At 38.9% G+C, this 24,856-nt stretch overlaps 1 protein-coding gene across 3 annotated transcripts; it reads right to left on the minus strand.

Moving 5' to 3' along the window:
- Positions 1-1,869: 1,869 nt before the first annotated feature.
- Positions 1,870-24,180, minus strand: BRCA1 (BRCA1 DNA repair associated). Of its 3 annotated transcripts, none has more exons than XM_032202844.1 (22): positions 24,090-24,180; positions 23,044-23,097; positions 22,681-22,761; positions 22,096-22,184; positions 21,143-21,288; positions 20,303-20,408; positions 19,701-19,746; positions 19,062-19,204; positions 15,216-18,557; positions 14,375-14,460; positions 12,629-12,800; positions 10,730-10,862; positions 10,409-10,566; positions 9,589-9,911; positions 7,982-8,069; positions 7,054-7,131; positions 6,533-6,573; positions 5,583-5,666; positions 5,105-5,159; positions 3,605-3,678; positions 3,049-3,109; positions 1,870-2,113 (listed from the first exon to the last, which is right to left on the minus strand). In XM_032202844.1, the coding sequence occupies exons 1-22, from the start codon at positions 24,167-24,169 to the stop codon at positions 2,010-2,012; spliced, it is 5,544 nt and encodes a 1,847-aa protein (XP_032058735.1). In that variant the 5' UTR covers positions 24,170-24,180; the 3' UTR covers positions 1,870-2,009. The 3 variants fall into 3 exon arrangements, with proteins under 3 accessions (XP_032058735.1, XP_032058736.1, XP_032058734.1); XM_032202845.1 differs by having other exon boundaries at positions 12,629-12,797; positions 20,303-20,411; XM_032202843.1 differs by having other exon boundaries at positions 20,303-20,411.
- Positions 24,181-24,856: the final 676 nt, after the last annotated feature.

Here is a 24,856-nt window from a genome sequence, read left to right on the forward strand (position 1 = left end):
AGCTGTGGAACTGAGTGCCAGGGCTTTAGCTCTGAAGCTGGAAATGAGACCAGAGCAGTCAAGGTGGGTGCAGTGACAGAGGCCACATCAGCTGCCCACAGCTCTCTTCTCTGGATACAGGTGCTTCCCTCACCCAGCTGCCCACTTCAGACTTTCTTTGATTCAAATCTTAAATTGAGATGCAGATTACTACAGAAGTTCACAGATGCTATTTTTAATAAAGTAAGTGTTATTTCTAGAGATCTAGTCACCTGCAATGAAGAAGGCCACCCTCACAGGCATCATTCCCACTGAGAATTATCTGGGGCTAGTACCTTACCTGCTAGGAAGGACAAGCCTCGTGTTGAGACCTGAGGGACCATTTCATAACAGCAGGAGCAAGCCGGTCCTGCTTGGCCTTTTCCTCTCATCTAAGAGGCAGCATTTAGTCCCCCAGAGCTATAATCTTTGGAGAGGTAGATTAAAAAAAGCCAATGTGGGCTCTAGAGATAAGAAGAGTGTCAGTCTGAAGGTGAGGCGGTGTTGAACAGCCTTGGCAGTTACGAAATACTGTCACATATAGAAGAAAACCGTAATGTATGGCAGCTGAGCAAACGCTTCCAGCACTCACCCTACCAATAGCAGTGCCTAGTCAGACTATATTTGCCTCCACTTGATAACGCAGTTGCTTCTCGTGTTGATAGAAATTACAATTGTGTCTCCAGCTCTGAAATTCTCATTTACATTTATGACCTCCTCCAGTACGTCTCCACACACACCCCCACTGCAGGAGGCTAGACTCCAGACATGTTTTCATGTATGCCTCGATGCAGAGGCTAAATGACTGATTCACATAAAAATGGAACAATTACATGAAATACTTGCCAGAATCAGTTTATTTACTTTAAGCATTACAGTATTTATAAATATATTTTATACGTTTCCAAGACAATCTAGCAGCATCCAAACAATTCTCTGAACATTGCTACAATTTATTACTTTTTTTTTTTTTAAACAACAACTTTATGAAAACAGGTTCACTTTCTGCTCTGAAAGTACAAAATTATTTATGAAGTTGCATTGCTTGGCAACAGAAAGAAGCAATATATTTTCTTCCATAAAAAGCAACGTGTTTTCTTTGCAGTCTCATTCTGCAGGCAGGGACTATTTGAAGCAGATTCTTACAGGGCTTATTGTAGGTCACTGGGATACTAAAGTGCATCTATTTATTATTTCTTTAGGTGCCACAAACACTTCTCAGAAATAAAAACGAAAACAGAGGCTTGCTGTTTTAAGGAGTGGTTTACATTGGGAATCAAGTGCTGGCTTTTCAGGGAATGTGCTCGTACTAACCAGGAAAACCACCTACAGGTTGTGTAGGACACTTGTATAGTCACACAGTTGGATGTGTTGTATCCAGGGGTCCTAACAACAGGACTGCTGCTCGTATAGTTTTTGAAACAGATGTAGTCCACAGCTTAAGAGTAACCATGCTGATACACAAGTAATCACAAAATAGTATTTCTTTGTATTGATATACATACATCCTTATTCGGGCTATGTATTTATGCAAAATACAAATATGGAAGTTACTCAGGAGTGCAAGTACATTTTAATTCAAGCCCTGAGCCCAGTATTACTGTTGTAAACAAGTATTCCTTGAAAAAGACCTTAAGCATACAGGCAGGGACTGGCTGGGATGGTAAATAATGCATCACCATTTCTCTAAGGAAGCCATGTTCTAAATTCTAGTTAGGTTTTAACCTCAATTTGTTTTACATGGGTTTTAAGGGACTATTTTAAAATTACAAATGTTGAACTTTACAGAACAGCAGGCAACTCCATCTTTACACAGTTTTGATTAATAAAAATAGTTATTTTACCCTGAAAAAAAAAACAAACCAACAAAAACACACTATTTGCACAAATTCTCTGCATAAGATACTTACAAATCCATAGCCCTTAGAACAATTACTAAAGTATCAGCACTGAGGAGAATTAAAGCAACGGGAAGAGAAGTGCAGACCCCTTTAGGACACAAGGTAAGTGTCAAGCTCCTGGCACTCGTAGCAAGCAACGCTGTCTAGCACCCACTCTCGAGTCACCACGGCAACATTGTTCTTTTGCTGGATTGCTGCAAGACAAAGGCACACTTGATAAAACTATTATCAGTGAGGCAAAGCAGGTTAACAGCAAGCTTTCCTGATACCCTTCTGGTTAAACTACTTGTTTTACCTTTGACATCTTAAAGGCTTTGATAAAAAGCAAGTTTCTAAAAACAGCTGTGTGCCACTATCCCTTTTAAAAAGGCAGGTAATGTTGCTGCTCCATAAAGAACAGCTGTTTGGCAAATGGTCCAGCAGGAAGTTTGGAACACCACAGAACAAACACTAAAATCAGAGTGCAGTCCCTGTTATCTTTTAAACTTAGGACCTCAGTGACATGTTGTATTTGCAACATCATCTTCCTGGTCCATTGTTTTGCTGAACTCCACCATAGCCTAACTTGCTTCAGTTCATCCCAGTATCTCATTTAAAAGCAAGTCAAGTCTGGACCACTTGTGCTTTCCAGGTCACACTGTTTCTCTGGAAGCTTTTGACAGCACAAAAAAAAAAAAAATCTGTATCGATCTCTCTCCATATTTTATAAGTTAACACATGGTAGCTGGATATTCTTTCCAGACCAAGAGAATCTTGTCCCATCTGAGGCTTTCTGCTAGATTTTTATTAGTCAGAGATGCTTCTTCCCCTTTAGCAAACTTTCCACACTACAAAAGGTTTCTGTAAAGCTGATGATATGCAGGACGACTGAGCCAACAGCAAACACACACCACCAGTATCATGTTTACAAGTTATACTAGCAGACCACCTTTTGAAACTCCATTTCTGATTCTTGAAATAATATAGTCTGTCCTTTCAGACTTCAAGACATACCTCCCCCTTCAAAAGTAGTAGTAGTTTATTCCCACTCCTCTACAAATCTCTCTGATATTTAACTATTAAAACCACTCATATAATAGAGACACTCAACGTGTACCATAAGGCAATCCACGACTGTAAGCAGTTTTACCTTTATAGCTTGTGCCTTCCATCCAAGCATCTGGCTGCACAACCACAACAGCAGTGGAATTCTAGGATTCCAAGATAAGAAAATAAAAATGTTATCGGTCTGTCATTAAATGACTCTCACACCTATGTGCAGAGGGTGATAACTGGGCTGACTCAGCTTCAAAGAGGATTTCACAGGGGATGTTAAGTGGTGGTGGAAGAAGAAACACATTGGTTGCTAATTTTTTTCTGTTATTTCTCTCCAGGAATGCTGTGACTAAGTTAAGGCACTAAAGGCTTTTTGCACTGTAAGGTGAGGCTCAGTGCTGATTTCAATAAAGATTATCTAGCTGGCTGGCATAGAGTACTTGGATCAGTTTTCAGCTCAGTGTAAGCTTGACTCCAAGTCCAAAGTATGGCAGCCATGCAGTTTTGTATTGTTACTGCACAGTTCTCTCAAACATTCCCATATGCATCAGCCTTTGAGGAGTCCAAAAAGACTGGGTAATCTTTCAACATGCACATTATGTAACGCAGTGGATGGTCTATAGCTAAGTGCAACATTCATTAACACTTACCATTTTGTGGGTGAACAGATGAAGTTGCTTCACTACAGAGGCACCACAAAGCTCCACCATCCATTCAAGATGCCCTGAAGAAGTCAGATAAAAAGGTAAATCAGATAAACAAACAGATAAAACAGATGTTTAGATGTAGAGCTCAGTGATATGGTTTAGTGGAGGACGTGTTAGTGTTAGGTCAGATGTTGGACTCTGATCTTGGAGGTCTCTCCCAACCTAAATGATTCTGTGATTCTGTAAGTCTATTACTATTGTGCTTTATATCACTCTGAAACTGACACCAGTCCCTGTATTTTGTTCCAAAGCAAACTGTCACTGTAAAAAGGATGTTGGCTTTAGTACACTTTCTAGCCTGCTGAAGACACCATCTCCTTTGAACTTCTTCAGCAAGGGTAACAATATCATGAAAGGGATCATCAAGTACAGCAGCCAAAGGATGGAATTCCAAGTCCCAGGCGCTTTTGCCAAGTGCTTCCCCCACATTAATCAGAGCAACAACAAAAATCCAAAACAACACGTGCCCAAAAGTTAAAGAGAAAACCACCAACAATTTATTTCCTTTTACCATAAGGATGTAAGGCACGAAATTCAAATTGAAATCAGAAGTTAGAACTGTGATTATCTCTCATTAAGAGAAGTAGCTAAAGTATTTAATTTCCAGCAATTTGTTGAACTCATAGTGAAGAAAGTAAATAAGTCTCGCAAGTATAAGAGCCATAATTGATCATCACTGCAGCAGGTGAAAGCACTGCATCCTCTGTAGTAATTATCGTAAATGTCAAGAGGTGCAAGGATAATTCACCCAAAGTTATATTGGACAAATTGAAAGTACCTGCTGTAAAAAAAAGGACCAAACCACAAAAATACAAAGGGTATAAATATTTTAAATAGAAAAATGCTAGTTTAAATTTAAGACATCTGCTATACTTCATTCAGTTTTAAACAAAAAGCTATCTTCCCCAGCTTTTCTTTCACATATAAACTGCTAATTTTGTTGTGTTTCACTTTTAACATCTGCTAATAGAGAGAGAAGATTACGCTGATGATCTGTCAACCACTAGATAAACAAATACCTTAGAAACTGTTTATTAGGACAGCAAAAAAGCACTCCAAACGTAACTTTCAGTAGCATTTAAAACGATTACCTGACAGCATGATATTAATGCTTTTCCTTCATTTCTAGAGAAGCAGGGATAAATTAGATAAAACATCTGTTTTTAAATACACTAGAACTGCCAGAGCATTTTCCTGAGGACATCCAAATAGAAGAGAACACTTTCTGTTAGGAGATAGAATTGGATCAAATCCTCCACCTACACCATACCTCACGTAAATATTTTGAAAGTTTCAAAGTAAAAGATGTACAAAAGCAACCAAAAAGAGTTCAAACGTGAAATTCTGGTGAATGCATACAACCCCTCTTCAGATACACACGTGTGTGTGTGCATACTTATTTTTAATGCTGGGAATTTGTTTAGTTCCACCAAAATGACATACCTGTAGTCATATCAGTGAAAGGACCATAGCAGCAGATCTCAAAGTCTTTAAATATCTGAAAAACAAGGAACATGTTAACAGAGTACACATACGGCACCCTTACAGGGCAACATTTAGCACACTGGTTTCACTGCAATTCTAGGACCGGTTATTAAGCTAATGCTGTTTCACAAAACATAACTGAAACTTTTGTTTTGCAGGTTACAAATTAAAAAAAAAAAAAACAACCACCAACCTTGTACTGCCCTATACCGATGTTATAAAGCAATGACATCCACTCTAAGCACTGAGAGTCATTTAAGCATTTTTATACGTGAAAAGTGAGCTCTGTCAGCAGCACTGAAAATATGCTCAATTTGCACAATTCCGTATGTACAGAGCAGCAGAGAAATCAGAAGTAACAAATAGTCAGCTACTTTCACCACGTATCTGAAATGGTCAAGGCAGGAATGGGTTTTTCTCCCTGATAAGCTTGTACCTTTTCAGTCAGAGACTGCCTTGCTCTCTTAGGACCTTGGTGGTTTCTCCCATTGATTACATCTCCTCTAACTTCAAAGGTCTCCTGGAAAATAAACAAGAAGCCTGAAGTTAGAGATTAAGAACACTTTCCTGGTCAGAGTTCCAGATCAGGACAGAAAGATATCAGATTTCAGAACTGGAAACTTCATTTTCTGCACACATTTAATTCTAAAGATTTTTTCAAGAATAAGAGAGCAGAAATGAAATCCCTGCAGCATCCTACAGTTTTTAAAGAAACACGTAGTCAAACAATGTTGAAATGTAGCAAACAGTATAGGAGTACTCCAACAATAAAATTAATTTATCTGTAAAGTCTCATTTGATAGAAGATAGCTATCAGTATATTCAACATCTTTTTTGTTTTATTTCAAGGCATTCATTTTGCAGATATATGTGGTACTATTATTTGTTGTAAATCTAATAAACACTTAATTCTCTACTACTCTCACTGATACAACACTCCCCAGAAATGTGTAGTTGAGAAAAAAAATCCTAATACCATCCAGAAATACAAAAAAAAAAATAACTGAAATTAAGGTCATATTAAAAACTATTTCTTCTAGGAAAGGTAATGGAACAATACATTTTTAGTAGTTGTCTATTGCAAAGTTGAACAACAAAAACAAGGCATCAGTATTGATGTGTTCCAACACTATTACCTTATGCAGACTACAGATCTCTTCCTCTATGCTGTAATCCATCAACAGGAACACTTAAAGGGATCCATTCAATAACACTGAATACCTGTCATCTAATTGTGGCTTTTGGTAAAATTAGGAACCGATTTTTCACAGCTGGATTTGCACGTATTTCATGCTTAGACAATATCTGAGACTACTAGTAGGTTCATCAGTGTAACAGCATTGTTTACACATTTGATATTTTAGTCTAAAACATAAAAAAACCTACCTCATCCAGTATCATTCCTTCTTTAAAAGACTGAACTACCCCTAAATAAAAAGATAGAACAGGACAAGTCATTTTATACAGTAAAGTTGTTCTTCCACTGCCAATAGTTTGACTTCACCACCATATTAAAATGAAGGTATTTGTACTAAGGGAAAGTAAATACTCTGTGTTGCTTGAACGTACTTACTGAATTTTGTCAGTTTTTTTAAATACTAATTTTGCATTAACTGATACCATGCAGCTCAAAGATTTAAAGTATGATGGGAAAGGCACATGACAGGGAAGGGAGCAATCCAATGCCCTTATTTGAAAGCAGAAAAAGTATTCAGAAGCTAAAGCAGCTCAATGTTACTTTGTTTTTTAAAAAACTATTTAGAAGAAACTGCAAAACACCAGATGCTGACATATTCAAGACAGGAAAAGATATATATACGTATATATTTTTATCTGGAACAAGAGGAAAGTACATTTGTGGTAGAAGTGCAGAGACAACTTTCCTCAAAAAAAAAAGTTATACTTACACTGATAACTAACTACCCATTTTCTTCCTGCAATACCCAGAAAGTACTTCAGTGTCCGTTCACACACCAGCTCCTTATCTGCAGCATAAACAATGATAGAGATCTTTTAGTTTTGTTATTAATGAAAAATAGCTCAGATAATTTGTACTGAAAACCAAAAGATTTTGCTAAGCGAGGCTGCAAAATATCAAGACCAGAGAGGATCAGAAATTTCCGTGTCCTAAAATTTCCCTCCCAAACCCGCTCAACTGAAGGAAATGAGCAGAAATTAGTCACATGTAGAACTTCTGGACGCTTTTTTTAGTTATTAAAGATAACAGGCAAGGAATACGTATCGCTATAGTAATGTTAGCATAAACTTTTAGATGACTAGCTATCTAAGCTCCTCTTCTGCTCCACAAGGACAGGCACAACTTTCAGAAGACAGATCACGCTCTTTGAATGAAGGCAGAACCATCTCTGTCTCCAAAACTACATGGCCATCCTGCTAGTGATATACTGCAGGAACAAAAAAAGCGAGTCCATAGATTTGGGCTAGCAGGATTTTCTGGCTCCCTTTCTATGTAGGTTTTCAAAAGCAATGAAGGCTCATGCCATGGATTCTATCCAAACATGAGCCATCCAGAAGTGCTTCTATGACAGTATATAGCATGCCCACACAACCAGATTTGTCTGAAAATATTTTGCTTTTTAGCATTTTTTAATTAAAACACACAGGGAAACAAAGCACTCCCACACTGATTCTGTGAAATCAAATTAGAGAGATTTGTATTCCCAAACTTAAATACCAAAAATTATGAATACCTTTTCCTCTAAATTATTTAAATTTATTGCTGAACCATCTGCTTGTTGGTTAGTTGTTAGTCTAGAGTCAACTATTTCACTTGTTGTGTAAATATGGGGTTTGTTCACATGGCTCCCAACAAACCTGTTTTCATTATGACATGTGTTGTTCCATCAGTAATGTGATTAGAAAAAGTGCTTTGAGTTTTTCTGGCAAACTTCTGGACCACCATCTGAAAAACAGTTAAAAAAAAGAGTTAATAGCTAGCAAAACATTATAAAAACAAGTTTATAGTAGCAAAGCATACAGTAGTTATTTTAAATTAGTGGTTTTATTTGTGTTGGCACACAGAGTGTATGCTTCCATTAAAGACACAATAAAAGTCACTAATTTTGGCACCATCCAACAGGCTAAAGAGTTCCCAGTCAGTTTATGAACCAAAAAAATGTTTCCTCCTGGAAATGCATTGTAGAAACAGTTTCGAGCTAGTTACTGATGGTCACAAAAGAGGGATTTATTAAGGATCAGTAACTAGCACTAATGTTTTAGAAGACTATAATTAAAAAATTCCTTTCTTATGCTACTTTATTCAGAAGGCCACAAGATTCAAAAAATGCTAAGCAACAAAGACTAATGATATACAATACCTCTGCCAGGATTATTAGCAATTCAGAATTGATTAATTATAGAAATCCTCACTATGGAGCAGAATTTGGATAATGAAGTAACAGCTGAGAACAACCCAATGCAAGTTTCGGAGTTTATTATGTATGATAAACTTGTCAGCAGCTTTCATAACAAAACTTAACAAGTTTAAACACATTCTAACAAACAAAAAAAGCATTCAAATTACTTCCTCCCTAGTTAAAGCTGTCATGCATGCCATTAGTGCAACTGAAACCTAGCAAAAGCAGCTTTTTTAAAATTAGAATGTTTCCAAACAGCCAACCACTAAAGCATCGAACAAAAAAAAAAAAAAAAAAAAAAAAAAAAAAATCTGTATAGCAGAATTTTTAGTAGTTATTAATAGTGATTTTAGCTCTCACTAAAAGACTGGTGAGAAATGTGAAAGATGTAGCAAGGCATTTCTCCCCAGTGTTCTCCGCAACAGTGACTTTCAGACTACCAAATGCTGTAAGCAAATTCTGAGAAAAGGGCAGATTTCTAGTCCCTTGTGATTACATTCTTAAACCAGGTAAACACTGGAAAAAAAAAAAACAAATGTGTGCCTTTTTTTTTTTTTTTTTTTTTTTACCAATAAGAGAACTAATTCCAGAAGCTGACCAAATCATTTGCCATAAACACAAGCAGCAATGCTCTGCACCACTGGCTATGAATTGAACAATAAACATAAAGGCACTGGAACAACATGGGAGTTAAGAAGCTGACATATACATTTTTTATGATCTCTGCATGTATCTCGCTTTAGAAAATTTTAGAAGAGCAGGCACTGCAGCATTTGTTTGCCAAGGCTTTCTAAAAATAAAGTCCTCTCACTCTGGAATAATGTGATTTTCCCCTAGACAGTAGGAAGTCATTTTAAAAGTTCAGACTTCAGTAAGCTTTCTAGTGCTGTTCACAGGCCACATTCCTCATATTTTTAGGAGTGAAGTCTGACTTGAGCTACTATAGTATGATCTGTAGATTATGCTAAGATTACCTTCCAATGCAGTTAGATCTGTGTTGAAAACTACAGTGATCAAGTGGCATGATTTAAAAACAGATCTCTAAACATTCTGAAATATACTTACATGCTCACTTTGATTCAGACCTGATGCCACAATTGACATTTTTTTCCTGTTAGTCACAACTGGATTTGTAGCATTTTCTTTCCCAGATGCATTGTGCAGGACAGATGTAGGAAAACATACGCTTCTCTTCGATTTACATCCTTGGGAACGGCTTTTGTTATCATTTTGAGCTACTGCAGAAGTATTTGTTGCCTCTGCAGTTTGAAGGTGAGGAGGCTTTACAAAGGAGGAAGAGGCATGTGGACTCCTGGTCACATTTCCACAGAGATCATTTAAGACAGATGCCTTGTTTAATTTAGTCCCAGGCTTCTCGTCTGCATTTTCTAAAGGAAAAGGAATTAATTCTTATTAATTCTTGAAATAATTTCATGCTTCTTTTAGTCACAGTGGAAAGCTGTTGCATCAATTTTTAAGTTTATGTGCTGCAATCATTTCGTGTGCTTCTTTGTTTACGATTTCACCTTTGCCTGTCATTACTTTTTCCTGACAGATAGCTGAGACACCAGAATACCTGCAAAATTTTTAGCAATATGTCCTGCAAGAAGCACTGATCTACATGTGAGACAGATAATGACTCCCATCACTTTAAAAATGTTGCTCAACTCCATCCTGACAGACAGCCATACATTTAGACAGTTGGACTGCCAAACAAGACCAGCCAAACATGAAGTTACATCTTTTAAAATTGATCAGGAATACAAGAGTTAAAATCCTCGATTTACTTGTCAGCAAATAGCAGCTTTTGAGTGTGTGTGAAAAACACATGAACATCTGGAAAAAAGCAGAAATAAAACTATGTTGTATCCCTCTTCAATGTTACCTTCTTCACTCTGACTATATTCTTGCACTGCTTCCTGCACAGGCTTTGTCTCCTGAGGAGCTTTGTTCTCCACAACACTATCATGCCGAAGGTCTTCCTCCAGATCTGGTCTCTTTGACCAAGAGGATTTCAGAGAAGGATACGGCAGTTCAGGAGACCTTGAGAGGAAGAATTGTGATACTGAGAGTGAAAAAAAATGACAAGCGTGCAGCAACAGCTACACTACTACAATTGCTCAAAAGCTGAGAGGAATTTACTTCAAGATTCTTTTCATCTTTTTAGAATACAAGGCTATAAATAAAAGCAAAAAAAAAAGTTTACCTTTCAATTTCTAATACTTTTACTTCACTGTTAGAAGAATCACTTGGTATAACATGGACCTCATCAGCTGAAAATCCCTTTGAAGTGCTGCATTTGTGATTTTCAAAACTTCCTTCTGAGGTTGATTCTGCTCCTTTAAAAAAAAAACAAAAAAGAGCAATTCTTAAGCAAAATAACTGTTCTTAATTGTTTATTCAGATGAGAAGTCAAGCATTCTCCAAAAGCTCCATTTACATACATTTCAGAGTGGTCAGTGTCCCCAAACAGATATCTACACGAAATGCTACGCCCTGAGAAGCACAGCTAATAACTGCATTTGATTTCAGATACTGCCATCTACAAAGCCGAAATACCAGCTGACCGATTAGGTGGAAAAAGGTGGAAAATAGGCCAAAGTTACACAACTTAGTGCAGTTTATTTACAAATCCCCTCAACACTCTACTGCATCTGCGTTCACAAGCAGCAGAAAGGCATTTATTTGGCAGCTGGAAGATGCCTGCAGTTTTTAACAAGCCATCAATAACGCTAATCAGTTTAAGCTTTTCCGAGACAGAAATCCATATTCTAGAATAAAAACGTAAACATGCACCAAATTAATTCAATTAATTTTCCAGCCTGAAGGAAACTAATCGTTAATTTGCTGCCTTAATCCTCAAACGTTCTATTTATAGGTATCTGCAATAGTTGGACTTACTGGCTTTAGAAATGTCACATCTCAAAACCTGTTTTATGAAACGAGAGAGGATTCTCAAACCGCAGTAAACCTTGCCATGCAAATTAAGAAGTCTCATTAAATAAGCACGGGTTAGAGACTAATCAGTCCCTTAATATTTTAACGATATATTTAACATTAATGGCTTAAGATATCCAAAAAGGTAAGATTGCTGTACTGTAAAAACCACGCACAGTAAAGGCTTAATAAGACACTAAATGGCTTTGAATTCCAGAATGCTAAATTATCCTAATTGCCTTCAGAAAACAAAGGGAACTTGCTGAAATAAGGCCACAGAACTAGAAATGTATACATACGTATTTAGCAGAAAGTGGTGTAATAAAACACTGGTGCAATTTATCTAAGAGTTCAACAAGAATTACATCTTTGGAAATCTTTAAATCAGCATTGGGTGCCTTTCTCGCACTGTGAGAAGTTCAACAATGAACATCTGGACTTACTCTAGGCTTTGGTGAAAGACAGCTCTATGTTCTGTTGCAGACAGCTTGTCAAAACACTAATCTCAATATCTCCCTCTCCCTAACAAAGAAAAACTTGATATAAAGCCCTCTCACACAGACAGCAGCAGGTGATTATTAAAGAATTCTTCAGCATTTATTTACTGGCAAGGACATTTGTGTTCACGTACTGTTGAGGGGATTTACGATCTACACACCACTATGGGTATTCCCCCCCCAACCCTGGCCCCAAACAGCAACCTGACCCTCATTTCTATTACTTTTAACTGCCAATACCTACCTAAACTCCTTTCTGTCTCATTCTTTCATATGTTAGAGGAAAGTTTCTACCACAGCAATAGAGGCCAAGTCCTTTGGGTATTCAGCCACCCTCTCAGCCCCTTACTCATCCCAGTGAAAAGAAAACAAGAAGAAAACAGGAGAAATGACAAAACAGGAACAGGGATTAGTCCTGCCAAGCCACAAGGCCTATTTATACTACTGCGCCATCCAACACAGATCTGGAACAGGAGTGTTTTTGGACGGCATAGTACCTAAGTTATAAATAAAACCAGGTTTGTCTCACCGAACAGCTGAATTTAAGCAAATTTTAAATTGATACACGAGCAGAATTTAACACTGTAATTTGTGGCAGAGGAGAAAAAGAGCTAATAATAGCCACACAAACGTTCACAGGATAGCTAGGAAAGGTTTTGTTTGCTGTTTACCTCTTTGCCTTGTTTGTTCCACTGCAAGTATTCTTTCACTCCTGGGACCCAGCAGCTCCCTATACGCGGGTAAGTCCTCGGAGTCCTGACTTCCATGCTCCTGTAGCACTGCTTCAAGTGCAGCCATTTCTTGTTGTAGTTTCTTCAGGTTGTTCTGCATAGCATTCTTCTGCTGCAAGCAGTGCATGGTTGCACCAACATTAGCAAACTTAAGTTTTAAACAATACTATCAATTTAACAAATACTTGAAAATTAGCACAGCAATTATGAATTACTTTTTATTATGTGTGGAAGAGGCAACTATGATGATTTTACTCTAACAAACAACACGTGCTATGTCAAAGGAAAGAAAAACAAATCATAGTTTTTTCACTGTTCAAATTATTTTGGATTTAAAGGCTCACCACAGTTTAATTAGCCAGGGAAAAAAAGAACCTTTTGCAGAAATTTCTTTAAAAATTATTTTGCTCCAGTTGCATTAGCTTATATTAGCCACTTAATTTAAAAATTAATAATGAACATCAGGTATTGAGCCTCTGCACCTTCCTCCTTTGTGAAAGCCACAAAGGCTGCTTACAAAAGGAATAAAATATTTCATCCTACTCTTTCCTACTTTGTCTCTGAATACTACGGTACCCACTACTAAACACGTCATGTGCCTCCTCATAACATGAGCTTCAAAGGATTCTTTTAAAAACCTAAAAGCTTCACCATACAGGATAAAGTGGTTTCCACAGTCCTGAATGCTGCCATTTGTAGCTCTAGCACTGACACCATGTGGAGATTCCCTGTTACTGATTCAATGAAAAACAAACAAAAACAACCCCCCTCCCACCACACAACAAACAAAACAAAAGCAACAAATAAAAACGTACACCCACCAAACAAAACCCACTGAAAATCCCCAAACAAAAGCTCCCATACTTCAATTATTCCATTCAAGCCAGACAAATCCCTTCTGCCCTGTGAGGTAGCTTCGTTAATAATATCCTGCAAGTTGACCATGTCGTGTACTGATGCAGTATTTGGAACAACCACCCATAAAGCCCAAAACTGCAGCTCCACCTTCTTTGAAATACATTAAAACCCACAGTAATCTTAATGCTCAGGAGGGAGATTTGGCATGAGACTTACCCTGAAGTTATCAAAGACAAAAACAAGCAAAAACCTAATACATGATTTCAGGCTATTAAACAGTAATAAAAAATTTATATTGGAGAAAAGATGCTGTGCTAGACAGATCTTTCACTGAACACAGCTCTTACTCTTATTTACATTTATAATATTCTAATACAGATTTGTTATTTTTAATCTTTACCCTTTAAAGGGAAGGCTCCATGCCTCTAAATATAAGGACTGAATTTTTCGTAGCACTTATCACCATTCATTATAAATTCCACAGCAATGAAGCCTTTAAATATGGGAAGCTGAGGCTTCCAGCATTAGTCAAGAATGGAGATTTATTAACTAGCAACTTCCACAATTAAGCACTGTAATCAGCACCACGTAACAAGCTACAGCCATTAAAATGTACCATTACCATGGAAGACAAAGTCAGACACATCACGACATAGAAGCCATTTCAAAGTTTTTGATTAATTAGGCCCTTGAATGTAACCTATTATGCTGAAAGCAGTTTCCCATTGCACTAACTTCACAGATTTGCTATATCCTAGAATGCATACTAGGCAGTGATGCTAGAAACGTACATAAACTATGTTTAGAACTGTGTGTAAACTCACTCACCTGTGTAGAAAGGATTTCACCCTGAGAGAATGGCCCACATGAATCCTCTACATGACTTGTTTCACTGTCATATCCAGATGCTTCACCTTGGAGGAGATGGAAGACAATCCAAGTTAGTTATAGACAAAAAACAAACAAACAAAAAAACCAATAACAAACCAAGCTATCCACAATTTTTATCATATAGTCCTTTTAGCCAAATTTTTAACTATAGTGATAAAATGACAATGTTTGGAAAGACTTAACTTAAAAGCCCAGGTCTACTTCAAGTGAACCTTTCAAAGAACATCATGCCACATGTACAGCACAGTAAACAGAACACAAGGGAAGTGTTTCAACAGTGATGAAAGAGTCCTAAATATTTAGGAAAGCCATAAAAAGGTCAAAATAAATACTAAAGAATTCTATGGCCAATTTCAACAAACATTTCAGCTGCAGAAACAGCTTAGGAAGGCTCTATGAAGCTTTATTGATGGATCCAAGTATAACATTATAATAACAAATCTAGTATCTCACTCAAAAATTAATTTCCATCAGACAGACTCAGGCTGGCAACTGGTGCCCAGTCAAGTCAATCCATTTTTGCTCTGAACAAAGAACACTAGGAAGCTTAATTTCTTAATTTCCAGGAAAAAACAAAAAAAAAAAAAAAAAAAAAAAAAAAAAAAAAAAAAAAAAAACCCACACCCTAAGTTTGTTGTTTGCTTGCTTTGAGCTGATACATTCCTTTCCAAGAGCAAGCACCACGTGAACACAGAACAAAGTTCCTGTGCAACCTTCAAGAACTTACAGGCAGTGACATTACAAACACAGCCAAGGAAATAAAAATCTGGGTTTGTACCTAGGTTTGGGTCTTCTTGGCATTCATCTTTGGAGTTTGTTTTTCTTCTCTTCAGCCCTCCAGCGCAACTTTGAAGGGTTTCTTTGCTCTCACTTACATTGCTCTGTTGTTTGGACGCATGAACTTGTAATAAAGGTTTCTTTGGCTCCTGTGCTCCTTCAGCTGACTCTTCAGACACATTGGACTGGGAAGAAAATAAATTCACAGAGCATTCTGACTCCTGGCTTGGTGAAGCACAGCCATTGCTTAGGGCAGCCTCAGGCGTTTTCTGCACGTTGTCCTCATGACTTCTACCCCGAGGCAACGCATTGTGATTTCCTGAAGACCCCAACGAAGACGTCACCTGTTTATTGGTCTGCAAAGGCGTGCTTGCCGACTTGCCAAATATTAATGCCTGAAAACACGGCAGGTCTTCATCCTCACTAGATTCTTCAGATGAAGACTGCAGTTTCTGTGCCCTTCTCCGAGCCCTCTGAATCCCTGTAGATTGTGGCTGGGAACTGACACCTCCATGGTCTCGTTCTTTCACCAAGTCACTTTTTACAAACACGGCAGACCTGTCTTTCCTAGGAGCTTCACAGAAGCTGACGTTCTCTTCGCTATCATCATCGGAGCACATTAAGCCATCAGGGGTTTCAGACGTATCTGTACAGTCACCGCAGCCTTTAAAAGGTTCTTCCAGAGTCTCTGCAACTAAACACTCTGGCACCCCTGTGCTGGCAGTTTGGGTTGCTGGCTCTTCATCCCCTATTAATCGTCTTCTTTTGCTCCTTCTTTTCTCAGTGTCTTTGCAGTTGAATTCTGCAGACATTTGCTGACAAGCTGTAGGACAAGCCATTGAGCTGGGCTGAAAACACAGCACCGGTCCTTCGCTGTCAACAAATTCGGCCTTTTCTGCTTGATCACTTTCTGAACTGAAGCACGTTTCACTGACTGTGTTAAGATCTGTCCTCTGGAAAACGTGCTCTTCTGTATTGCTCTGAACACTTTGACTTCTACTGCTTTTGCCTGGATTCTGTCTCAAAGTGCTTTCTGCCCCTGCGTCAGTTGACGCTGTCTCTTCACTTCCCTGTTCTCCCTTTTGTGGTCTGCTTTTGCCTTCACTGCTAGCAGCACCCATTCTTACCGGTGTCATCAAATTCCCTTGGTTAGCAACCTGTGAAACATCCTGACAGTCCCCAGAGCACGCACATTCAGCATTGCTGACAGTGCACGACACGGGACTAGCACAAGCAGATTCACAGTTCTTCATCTTCTCTTTCTCACAAACATTACTCAAGTTCTCGGCAGTTTTCTCTTCCTGCAAGTTTTCTGTATTGAAGTATTTACTATGCCTTTTTTCTACCTGATCAGCACACGACATTTTTAGCTTCTCAGATGCATCATCATCTATTTCACATGCTTTCCTGGGAGCAGGATAAAGGCTGAAGGACAGACGCTTTGAATTCCTAAATATATTGCGCAGATACTGCGTGTCTAGCTCACTGTCTTCAGATTCCTTAGCCAGTTCTGACACATTTTTAGCCATTGGTGACTTTTCAGTTCTGAGGCCCTCTGGAACATTTTGTGTACTGTGCTCTTCGTCCTGGGGTAAAGTAGGACACGATTCAGCCCTCTTCCCTTCAGGCAGGTGGGAAGCAGTTTGCACAACAGTCTTTGAAGGAGACTGGTGGAGCAAAGGGTTACCCAGCACCTCACCTTCTTCTGAACCTGCTCTGGGTGAAGAGGAATTCAAATCTGAATGCTGGTGTGAAGGCGCAGGATTGAATAGACGTTTTCCAGTTTCTGCAGTCTCAGATGAATTTTTTGGACTCATCTGTATTGCGTTTGCTTCTAGATCAGCACTCTCCAAATCGGTGAGTGGCTTGCAACTCGATATATCCTGCTGCTCACACAGGTCTTTGCATTCAGAATCACGAACTAACACAGTCTTTTCAACCCCAGAGACAGACCCTTCCTGGTCACCGTCATATTTGCTCGCTTCTTTAATTACTACCCTTTTTGCTGTCTCTTTTGTCATTTCTTCAGAAAGTAACTGGAGCCTCCTGCTGCGCCTGACTTGCCGTTGCTCAGAATCAGCATTCCTTGGTTCTTCACTGCTTGGGTAGCTCTCAATCAGCGTCTCAGCTGGATCAGGGGAAGCAGAGTTTTTATCCACTACTAACTGTAAAGCGCACATAGTTCTAGTTGAACGTCTGCATCTTTTTGCTGCAGAACTTGGATTTTTAGTGCTCTTCTGATCAGAGTTACTCAGTTCTAGCTCTCCAGAGTGCTCACACGTCACCTTTTCAGTAGCATTTTTCGACATGGATGCTCCTTCCTCAAATTCTGCTAGCGTACTACCCTTTCTTTTCTCAGGTGGGGGATTCTCCTTACCAGCAGAACTTTCTTCACATTTTTTCTTTTCAGCATCTCCAAGGCACGAGTTAACACTTTGAGGGCATCCACCTGCCTCTACAACATCTTTTTTCTTGATGAAGTCCTCAGGCTGTAGGTGACGGACAGACTTCCTTTTCCGTTTTAGGCTATCTTTTCTGGAATTATTCAAGCACTCCTGAACAGCAGGCACATCTTCCTTTTTTGTAGTAGGTAAAATCTCTCTCAGGATAATAGGGGGATTTGACTTCCTCTCTCTCTCATACGTTTTACCAAATATTTTGTCTTTGATGCTGTCTGTTTTTTCTTTGGACCACCTCTTGTTTCCTTCAGACACTGTAGTTTCCATGAAACCCACCACAGGGCTGGTCTTCTCTGAAATACATGAATCTTTATCTGATAAAGCATCTCCTTCACCTGAAACATCACTTGCCTCAGCAGGATCATCATGTGAGGAATTGGAAGATAGAATCTCATTGCTTTTTGAAAACCATTCATTGACTTTCTGAATGCTTCGTTTCAATCTCTTCCTAGAGACCTGATGCAGCGTAGGACAGTGTGGTGTCTCTGGCTGAAGGAGCTTCTCCAGAGGAGATTCTTTTTCAGAATCGTTCTCAGATTCACACATTTCCACATCTTCCACACTTTGCACAACAGCATCTATTTCCTTGCTTTTACCTGGTCTGTTCTCTGAACTATCTTCTAAATCAAACTCTTGGCTTTTATTACTGCACTGAGTTTGCTCTGCACCCGTTTCTTCTGCATTCTTAGAAAGAGACGTGTCCCCATCCTTTAAGGGACTGGCATTATCTGTTCTGTCACACCTCTCTGTGAGCAGGTCTGGGGAAAGAATGTTTAAAGGAGAACTCTGGCATTCCATCTCGTTCACTTGGTCAGGATTTGCATGTTCAGTGATGCTCTGCGTGCTTTTCTTGCTCAAGGCTTCCTTTGAGAAATCACTTTCACCTGAAGATTTATAAGCATTATGAATTATTAAGCCCTATTTTAAATGCACAGGAACAACGACAAGCTTAATGGCTTCTATTTGGTTTTAAAAGAACAGTTCTTGTTTCCCTCCGAAACAGGATGCTATAATGTACAAGCCTCTCTCCAGAGGAAGGTGAAAATATCAGATTACACGATGCGTGTTCATTCAACTACTTACGCGAATTACCAGACAAAGCTTTTGTGTTCTGAGGGACAATATAATGGCTTAAATAGACCAAAGGATCTTTCCACTTTGATCAAGTTTATTTTCCCTTCCGTTTCTGTGCACAGAATGTGTTCAGTAAGTGCCTAGTCTACAGGCAGTCTTCTACTACACTGTCACTAGCTGTAGGCATCAACAAAACTACAGAACACAAGACTACAAGAATTAATTTCACACTATTAAATATATAAGTGTTAACTCGTGGTCTTTCTTCCAAGCTTTCCTCTCAACCATTTTTATCACTAAATTAATGAACATACCTATGACATTTGGTAGAATTATTTCTTTAGCTCTCAGCTCGGTAGCTCGTGTATTGCAAGAATATTCATTCCCCTTCTCAGGGCTCTTCGGTTCTTCTAGCTTTTCTTCAGATGAAATCTGAACCACTTCTTTGTTTCCTAACCTGTTGGGAAGGTTTGTGAAAGGAAAAAAAAATAAATCTATTTTCATTACAGAGCTAACGATTTGACACAATAGGAGACTTAATTTAATTTTCCCCTTATTGCTGTTGGAAATAGCTTTTACAGAAATTAGGCTGCTGAGTAAAGACAACCATGCATGACTGACACTGGCCACAACTACATCCCTTCAGGATTTCAGATACTTTAACAGCCTCCCCCCCTAGTCCTGAACTTGATTTTATTTTCTAAGGCATACTACAAGCTTTTATTCTGAAGCATTATGTAAAAGACAAAATATTTAGAAAACATCTTGGCAGCATACCATATGACAATCTAACAGGAATCAGCTAGCCATTCTACCCTGATGTCTCAAAGCTGAAAGCCACTTGAGAGCTTGAGGACTCCTGTCAGTCCTATGTTAAGTAACTAAAGCAGAGTAATGGGCATACTGAACTGTTATCTTCAGAAAATACAAATTCCTTAATAACCCTTACTTACCCAGTATTGCCTGCCTGTTTGCAAAGCTCTTCAGATGAATCAGTGCCTAAAAACAAATCAGCTGTTATTCTGCGTGAAAGGATTCAGAGAAAGCCGACTTGTCAGTGTTTATTATCACAGAGGCTTGTGCACTTAATTCTTTCCAGAGGCAGATGCTTTCAACTTTCATCATATCAGATCAAGTTCAATTGACATAATTATCACAATTTCAGTGCACAACTATCTACATAGCTCCAGGATACAGGTCTGCTTCCTGTTCCAGGGGATGAGGTTTTTAAAAATCGTGACTGGTAACAGAGTAAGAGTTCATTTCTAATTTCCAAACAGGAAACAGTTGCCTGCATTGAGAACTGGAAGTCAGAGCATTACGTTTGAATTTATGGCTCAGATCCTTTGCTTAATATTGGTAGAAGCAATAATTACAAAACGGCAGTTATTTAGTTACAAATAACTTTTCAGATTTGTTAATCTGTCTTACATATTACTCTCTTCAGTCACTGAGAATAAACCAGTGCTTTAAAGACACTGAACTTTTCCACCTTTCATTACTTTGCAAGCATCATACATGAGCTTAGCCAATATGGATCTACAACAGCTCTTACCAAGCTCTATAAATACTCCTTTTTCTAAGTCATGTTTCTGGTTTCGGTTTCTTAGGGAACACCTTTTCACACTGATGTCTGCACGCTGTGCATCCACGTCAGCTCCCTGCTGATGGAAGAACAGAAAGGAATAGTTATTAATAACAGTAGATTATTTAAAAACAAACAAACAAAACAAAACAACCACAAAGTAATTACTTGAACTACACAGGGGGGCGAATATGAAAGAACTAAAGGAAAGTATTTAAATTGGCAGCCTCTATGTGAACTGCCAATATATTTAACTTATTACCATTATTTGTAATCTATCATCCATTCCGGTATCAGGAATGGAACGTATTAATAAAAGCAACTGCCATGCATTTAACAGCTTAAATCAGTAAGAGTTTTATCATACTTAATATTGTAATCAGTACAAGTAGCTAAGAACAATTAATATTGCACTGTGAACAGACTCATACACTTAGCAGTCACCTTAAGTCCAGTTAATTCATGATCTTACCCATAAAAAAGTAAAAAGCCTCTACAAATAGTTATTTGACAGCCTCACTAAACAAGCTGTGAAGAAAAAGCTTTCAACCCTACTATCAGTAACAGAATATATTAAGGCAGTATTATCTTTTCATGATTTTTCTTTTTTAAGTAAATTTATGCAAGCAGCTTTTTTAACAAGACAGAAATATTCAAATATTCTTGTCTGAAATAATACTCAAACAGGAATCTGAAAGCACAGTGAAATCTCATATTCCATTTACCTATGTACATGTGCATACACATACTCCAAATAAAATGCTAACCAATCCAAAAATACATCTCGCAAAAAAAAATAAATAACATTACCAAGGTGCAGTTTTCTTGTTCATTTTCTTTAGCACTTCTTTTCCTGTTTCTGAAGCCCTTACTCTGGATGACAGAACTTTCATTACATGGAAGCTTTGCAGCTGTGGCTTCTGTGGACGATTTAGGAAGGTGATGGCTGTTTAAAACTAGAAAGTGTCAACAGAAATAAATTAAAAAAAAATATTTTCTTACATTGAGCATGACAGCAGGTATCTATTCATAAAACAGTCTAGTACTGACCCTATTACCTGAAGTAAGCACTGAAATATTAAGTTAAATCTTGATCTTGGTAACTGATTTTCCCCAAAATTTTACTTTTATGGATAATCTAGCATGAAAGGGGTCCAGCAGTACTGATTTTAGAATGACTGAACAACTTGAAAAGAAAGTCTAGTTTTTAAATAGCACAATGTACTCCTTACTAAGGAAAAAATAGATTTATCTATCTCAACAGAACTACCAACACATGTTATTCAAAATAGAAAAACTTCTGATTTGCCAATAGCTTTTAAAATACACTGAGTGCTAGGAAGGATCAATTTGGATTCCAAAAGCACAGAGCTGAATGGAACAAGTTAACATATACCGTTAGGGCACTTACTAATTCATGCCCCAAGATTTTCAAAGAAGTTAGAGATGCAAGATTAGGTGTAATAACAAATCAAGAACAAGTCTTTGCCACAAAGTTATAAGTTAAAGATCATTTGATACTCATTCAGCCATAGTTCGGGAACTGAAAGTTAGAGGACAGCTTGCAATCATGGAACATGCAGTAAAAACCCTTGAGAAAGTTTAAGATATTATTGTAGGAAAATTAGGGGAACTTTCAAGGGAACTTGAGCTTCTATATCCAAGAAAACACTTTCAAAAATTCTTCCCATATTGAGTACTTCACAGTAAATGAAACACCCAGTAAATAACTATGACAAAAGTATCAAATTCCTAACACTTACATTTTACTCCAGTGTCAAGCTCAAATGCGTGGATGGCTTCCAACAGTCCTTCAATCAGCTGCTTAAATCTGGAATTTTCTGTCAGACTTCTGAAATAAGACCACCACACGACATGTTTTTAAAACAAACGTATGGGCAAGCTATCAACAGTTCTCTTAGAATAGACTGAATAAAAAAGGAGGAGTAAAGCTGCAAAGTGGAACGTGAGACAATAGAAAACTGTGGCCAAGAAGTATCAACACAATTCCCCAAAACAGCCTACTATTGTAACTAAAACATTATCACAAAGGGAAAATGTCATAATACTTTTCCTCATGTAGGTTTAGTGCAGAGAAACTAGCTGTAATGGCTGAACAATAATACAGCCTATAATTGATAGCACAAACATTTGCTAAGAACAGTGTCTGTGACCTGTGATCACAGGTCACACTGTACTGAGGCAAAGCATTACTCCTTTGAAAGCTGACAGTTCCCTCAATCAATTTTTCTTTCACTTTTCTGCCAAAACATTTATGAAACAATGATTCATCTCCTCCTCAGAGCTCGACTCTCTCATCCCCAAGCCCACTTGCAAAGATGCCTTACCTCTTAGTAACTTCAGTCTTGCACAGAGGACACTGTACCACACCTTTCTTCTTTTTGCTGAGGAGTTTATACATACAAAACCTAGAAAAAGAATAATCACAACACAGTATGTAGTAGAAATCCTTCATTTTCAAGCAGAATACCTAGATTCTCATTCTCATGTTACAATGAATTAATCAATCCAATGTGGTACATTTGTGTAACTGCATTAATTGCTTTTTCAGAATGTATGTTTTCCCCTTAAAATAGCCACATATTAAGTTACCAAAACACAGTAAACATCTTTAGTAGTAAAGAAGCATAATGCTGCTGTGAATACAAACAGATTGACTAAGCATTGCAATTAGAAGTTTGCAAACCTACCTGCAGAATATGTGATCGCATTTTGTTGAAACTGGCTCTTTCACTACATCCAAACTGCAGAAAAAAAATATAAAAGGAAAACATAACTTCCGTGTTCTTGTTTGAAAATAACTGCAACAAAATGAGCTTCAAAAATGCAGTCAGTTTCCAAAACTTAAACTTGGTGTTAGAACACTAGCAGCTTTTCTTTTTCAATTCTGACCTCCCATGGCAAGGGCAAAGGCCTTTGTAAAAAAGAGGTGCAAGAGCCCGTGTAATAGAAAACAAGAAAGTATACCTTCATGTCTTATAACCAGCAGATACAGGAAAGAGTTTCTATTCTCGCTATCTATTCTGTTGGGACATTAAGCCCATGAATAACCAAGCCACCCACCCAAGCCACCAGTGGTCACACCTCAGCAAGAAGCACGCTGTCTTTTCATAAGGAAATTCATTAGGATTCAAGATTTTTTTTCCCTGTTGTGTAGCTCTATAGACATTCTGTATTTTCTCCTCTGTGCTTTTGCAGTAAGCAATGTCATCAACATGGAAATCATTTTAATTCTCTAGAGGCAGTAATGTACGATGTTAAACACACATAAGAAAAATTTAGATATTTAAAAATATTTGCCACAATAGACAAAAAAAATCTGCAACACCAGCAGCAAGAACCTTTAAGAACTGATCAGGCATTGTAAATATTCAGGCGTTAGACAGAATTTATGCTATTTTAGCATTTGTTTACATTGCAGAAGTACAAACCACACTTAACTTCCGGTGGCAAAGATCCACACTGCTTTACAAACAATGCTCTAATCGGATAAGCTGACTTTTTACTTCAGTTGGATAGAGCACCGAGTCACGGAGGTGGCAACACGAAAACAAGGCTTGCCAAAATATCTGAGCAAAATGCACTTCCTGTCTTGTATTTGCTCTTAGAAAACACCAATGTTAACTGACTTTAAAACATTACTCTTCGTGTTTTCTTTTGACCCCACCACTCTCAAATCCCTTCACCAGAAGAGGAAAATAAAGACCAAGCCCCAGCGCTGATTCCCCGGCCGTACCAAATGGGGCACTCCAAGTTCTTCTGCATAGCCGAGAGCACATTCTGCACCTCTCCAGCGGCAACCACGGCCAGGTCCATGCTTCGCAGCCCCAAATACCTGCAAATAATAATAAAAAAAAAAAACACACCAATAACCCGCTGCGTTCCGGGGCTGCTCCGCTCTGTGGGGATGTTTTTTCCCTTCCCCCGAGACGCCACAAAGGTCACAAAACACTGAAATACCCCGAGTCAGGAGGGGCCTCCAAGGATCACCGAGCCCAACCCCCGGCTCCACACAGGCGTACCCCAAAAATTCAGCCTGGAAAAATCCCAGCCCGGGGCCCGAACCTCAGCCCCTGCTCCGGGGCGAAGCTCCCCGAGCCTCCCGCACCCAAGGAGCACCCGACAGCGCCACGGGACGGCTCCGGGCCCCGCCGCACGGCCTGAAGGGGGCACTGGGGGGAGCCCCGCGGCCGTTCCCAGCGCTAAGGCTCGGGGGGAGGCCGCTTGGAGGCTGCCCGGAGGAGGCCGCCCGGAGGCCGCAGCGCTCCCCTCCCGCTCCTCACCCGCCCGCCGCCGCCCTGTCACATTTCGCGCCCTTCCCGCCAACCAGAAAAACAACGCGCCCCAACAGCCAATCGCACCCGCCGGCTGAGTCACGTGGCACGAGAAACGCTCTCTTATTCGCTGCTTTCTTGAGAAGGGGCCCTGCCTCTGTTGCCACGGCGGGGATCGAGGCGTCTGATTGGCTGCGGTGTTACCTCGTGACCTTCAAAGCCTCAGCGT

The sequence above is a fragment of the Aythya fuligula genome, chromosome 24 (genome assembly GCF_009819795.1).
Source record: "Aythya fuligula isolate bAytFul2 chromosome 24, bAytFul2.pri, whole genome shotgun sequence".
NCBI lineage: Eukaryota > Metazoa > Chordata > Aves > Anseriformes > Anatidae > Aythya > Aythya fuligula.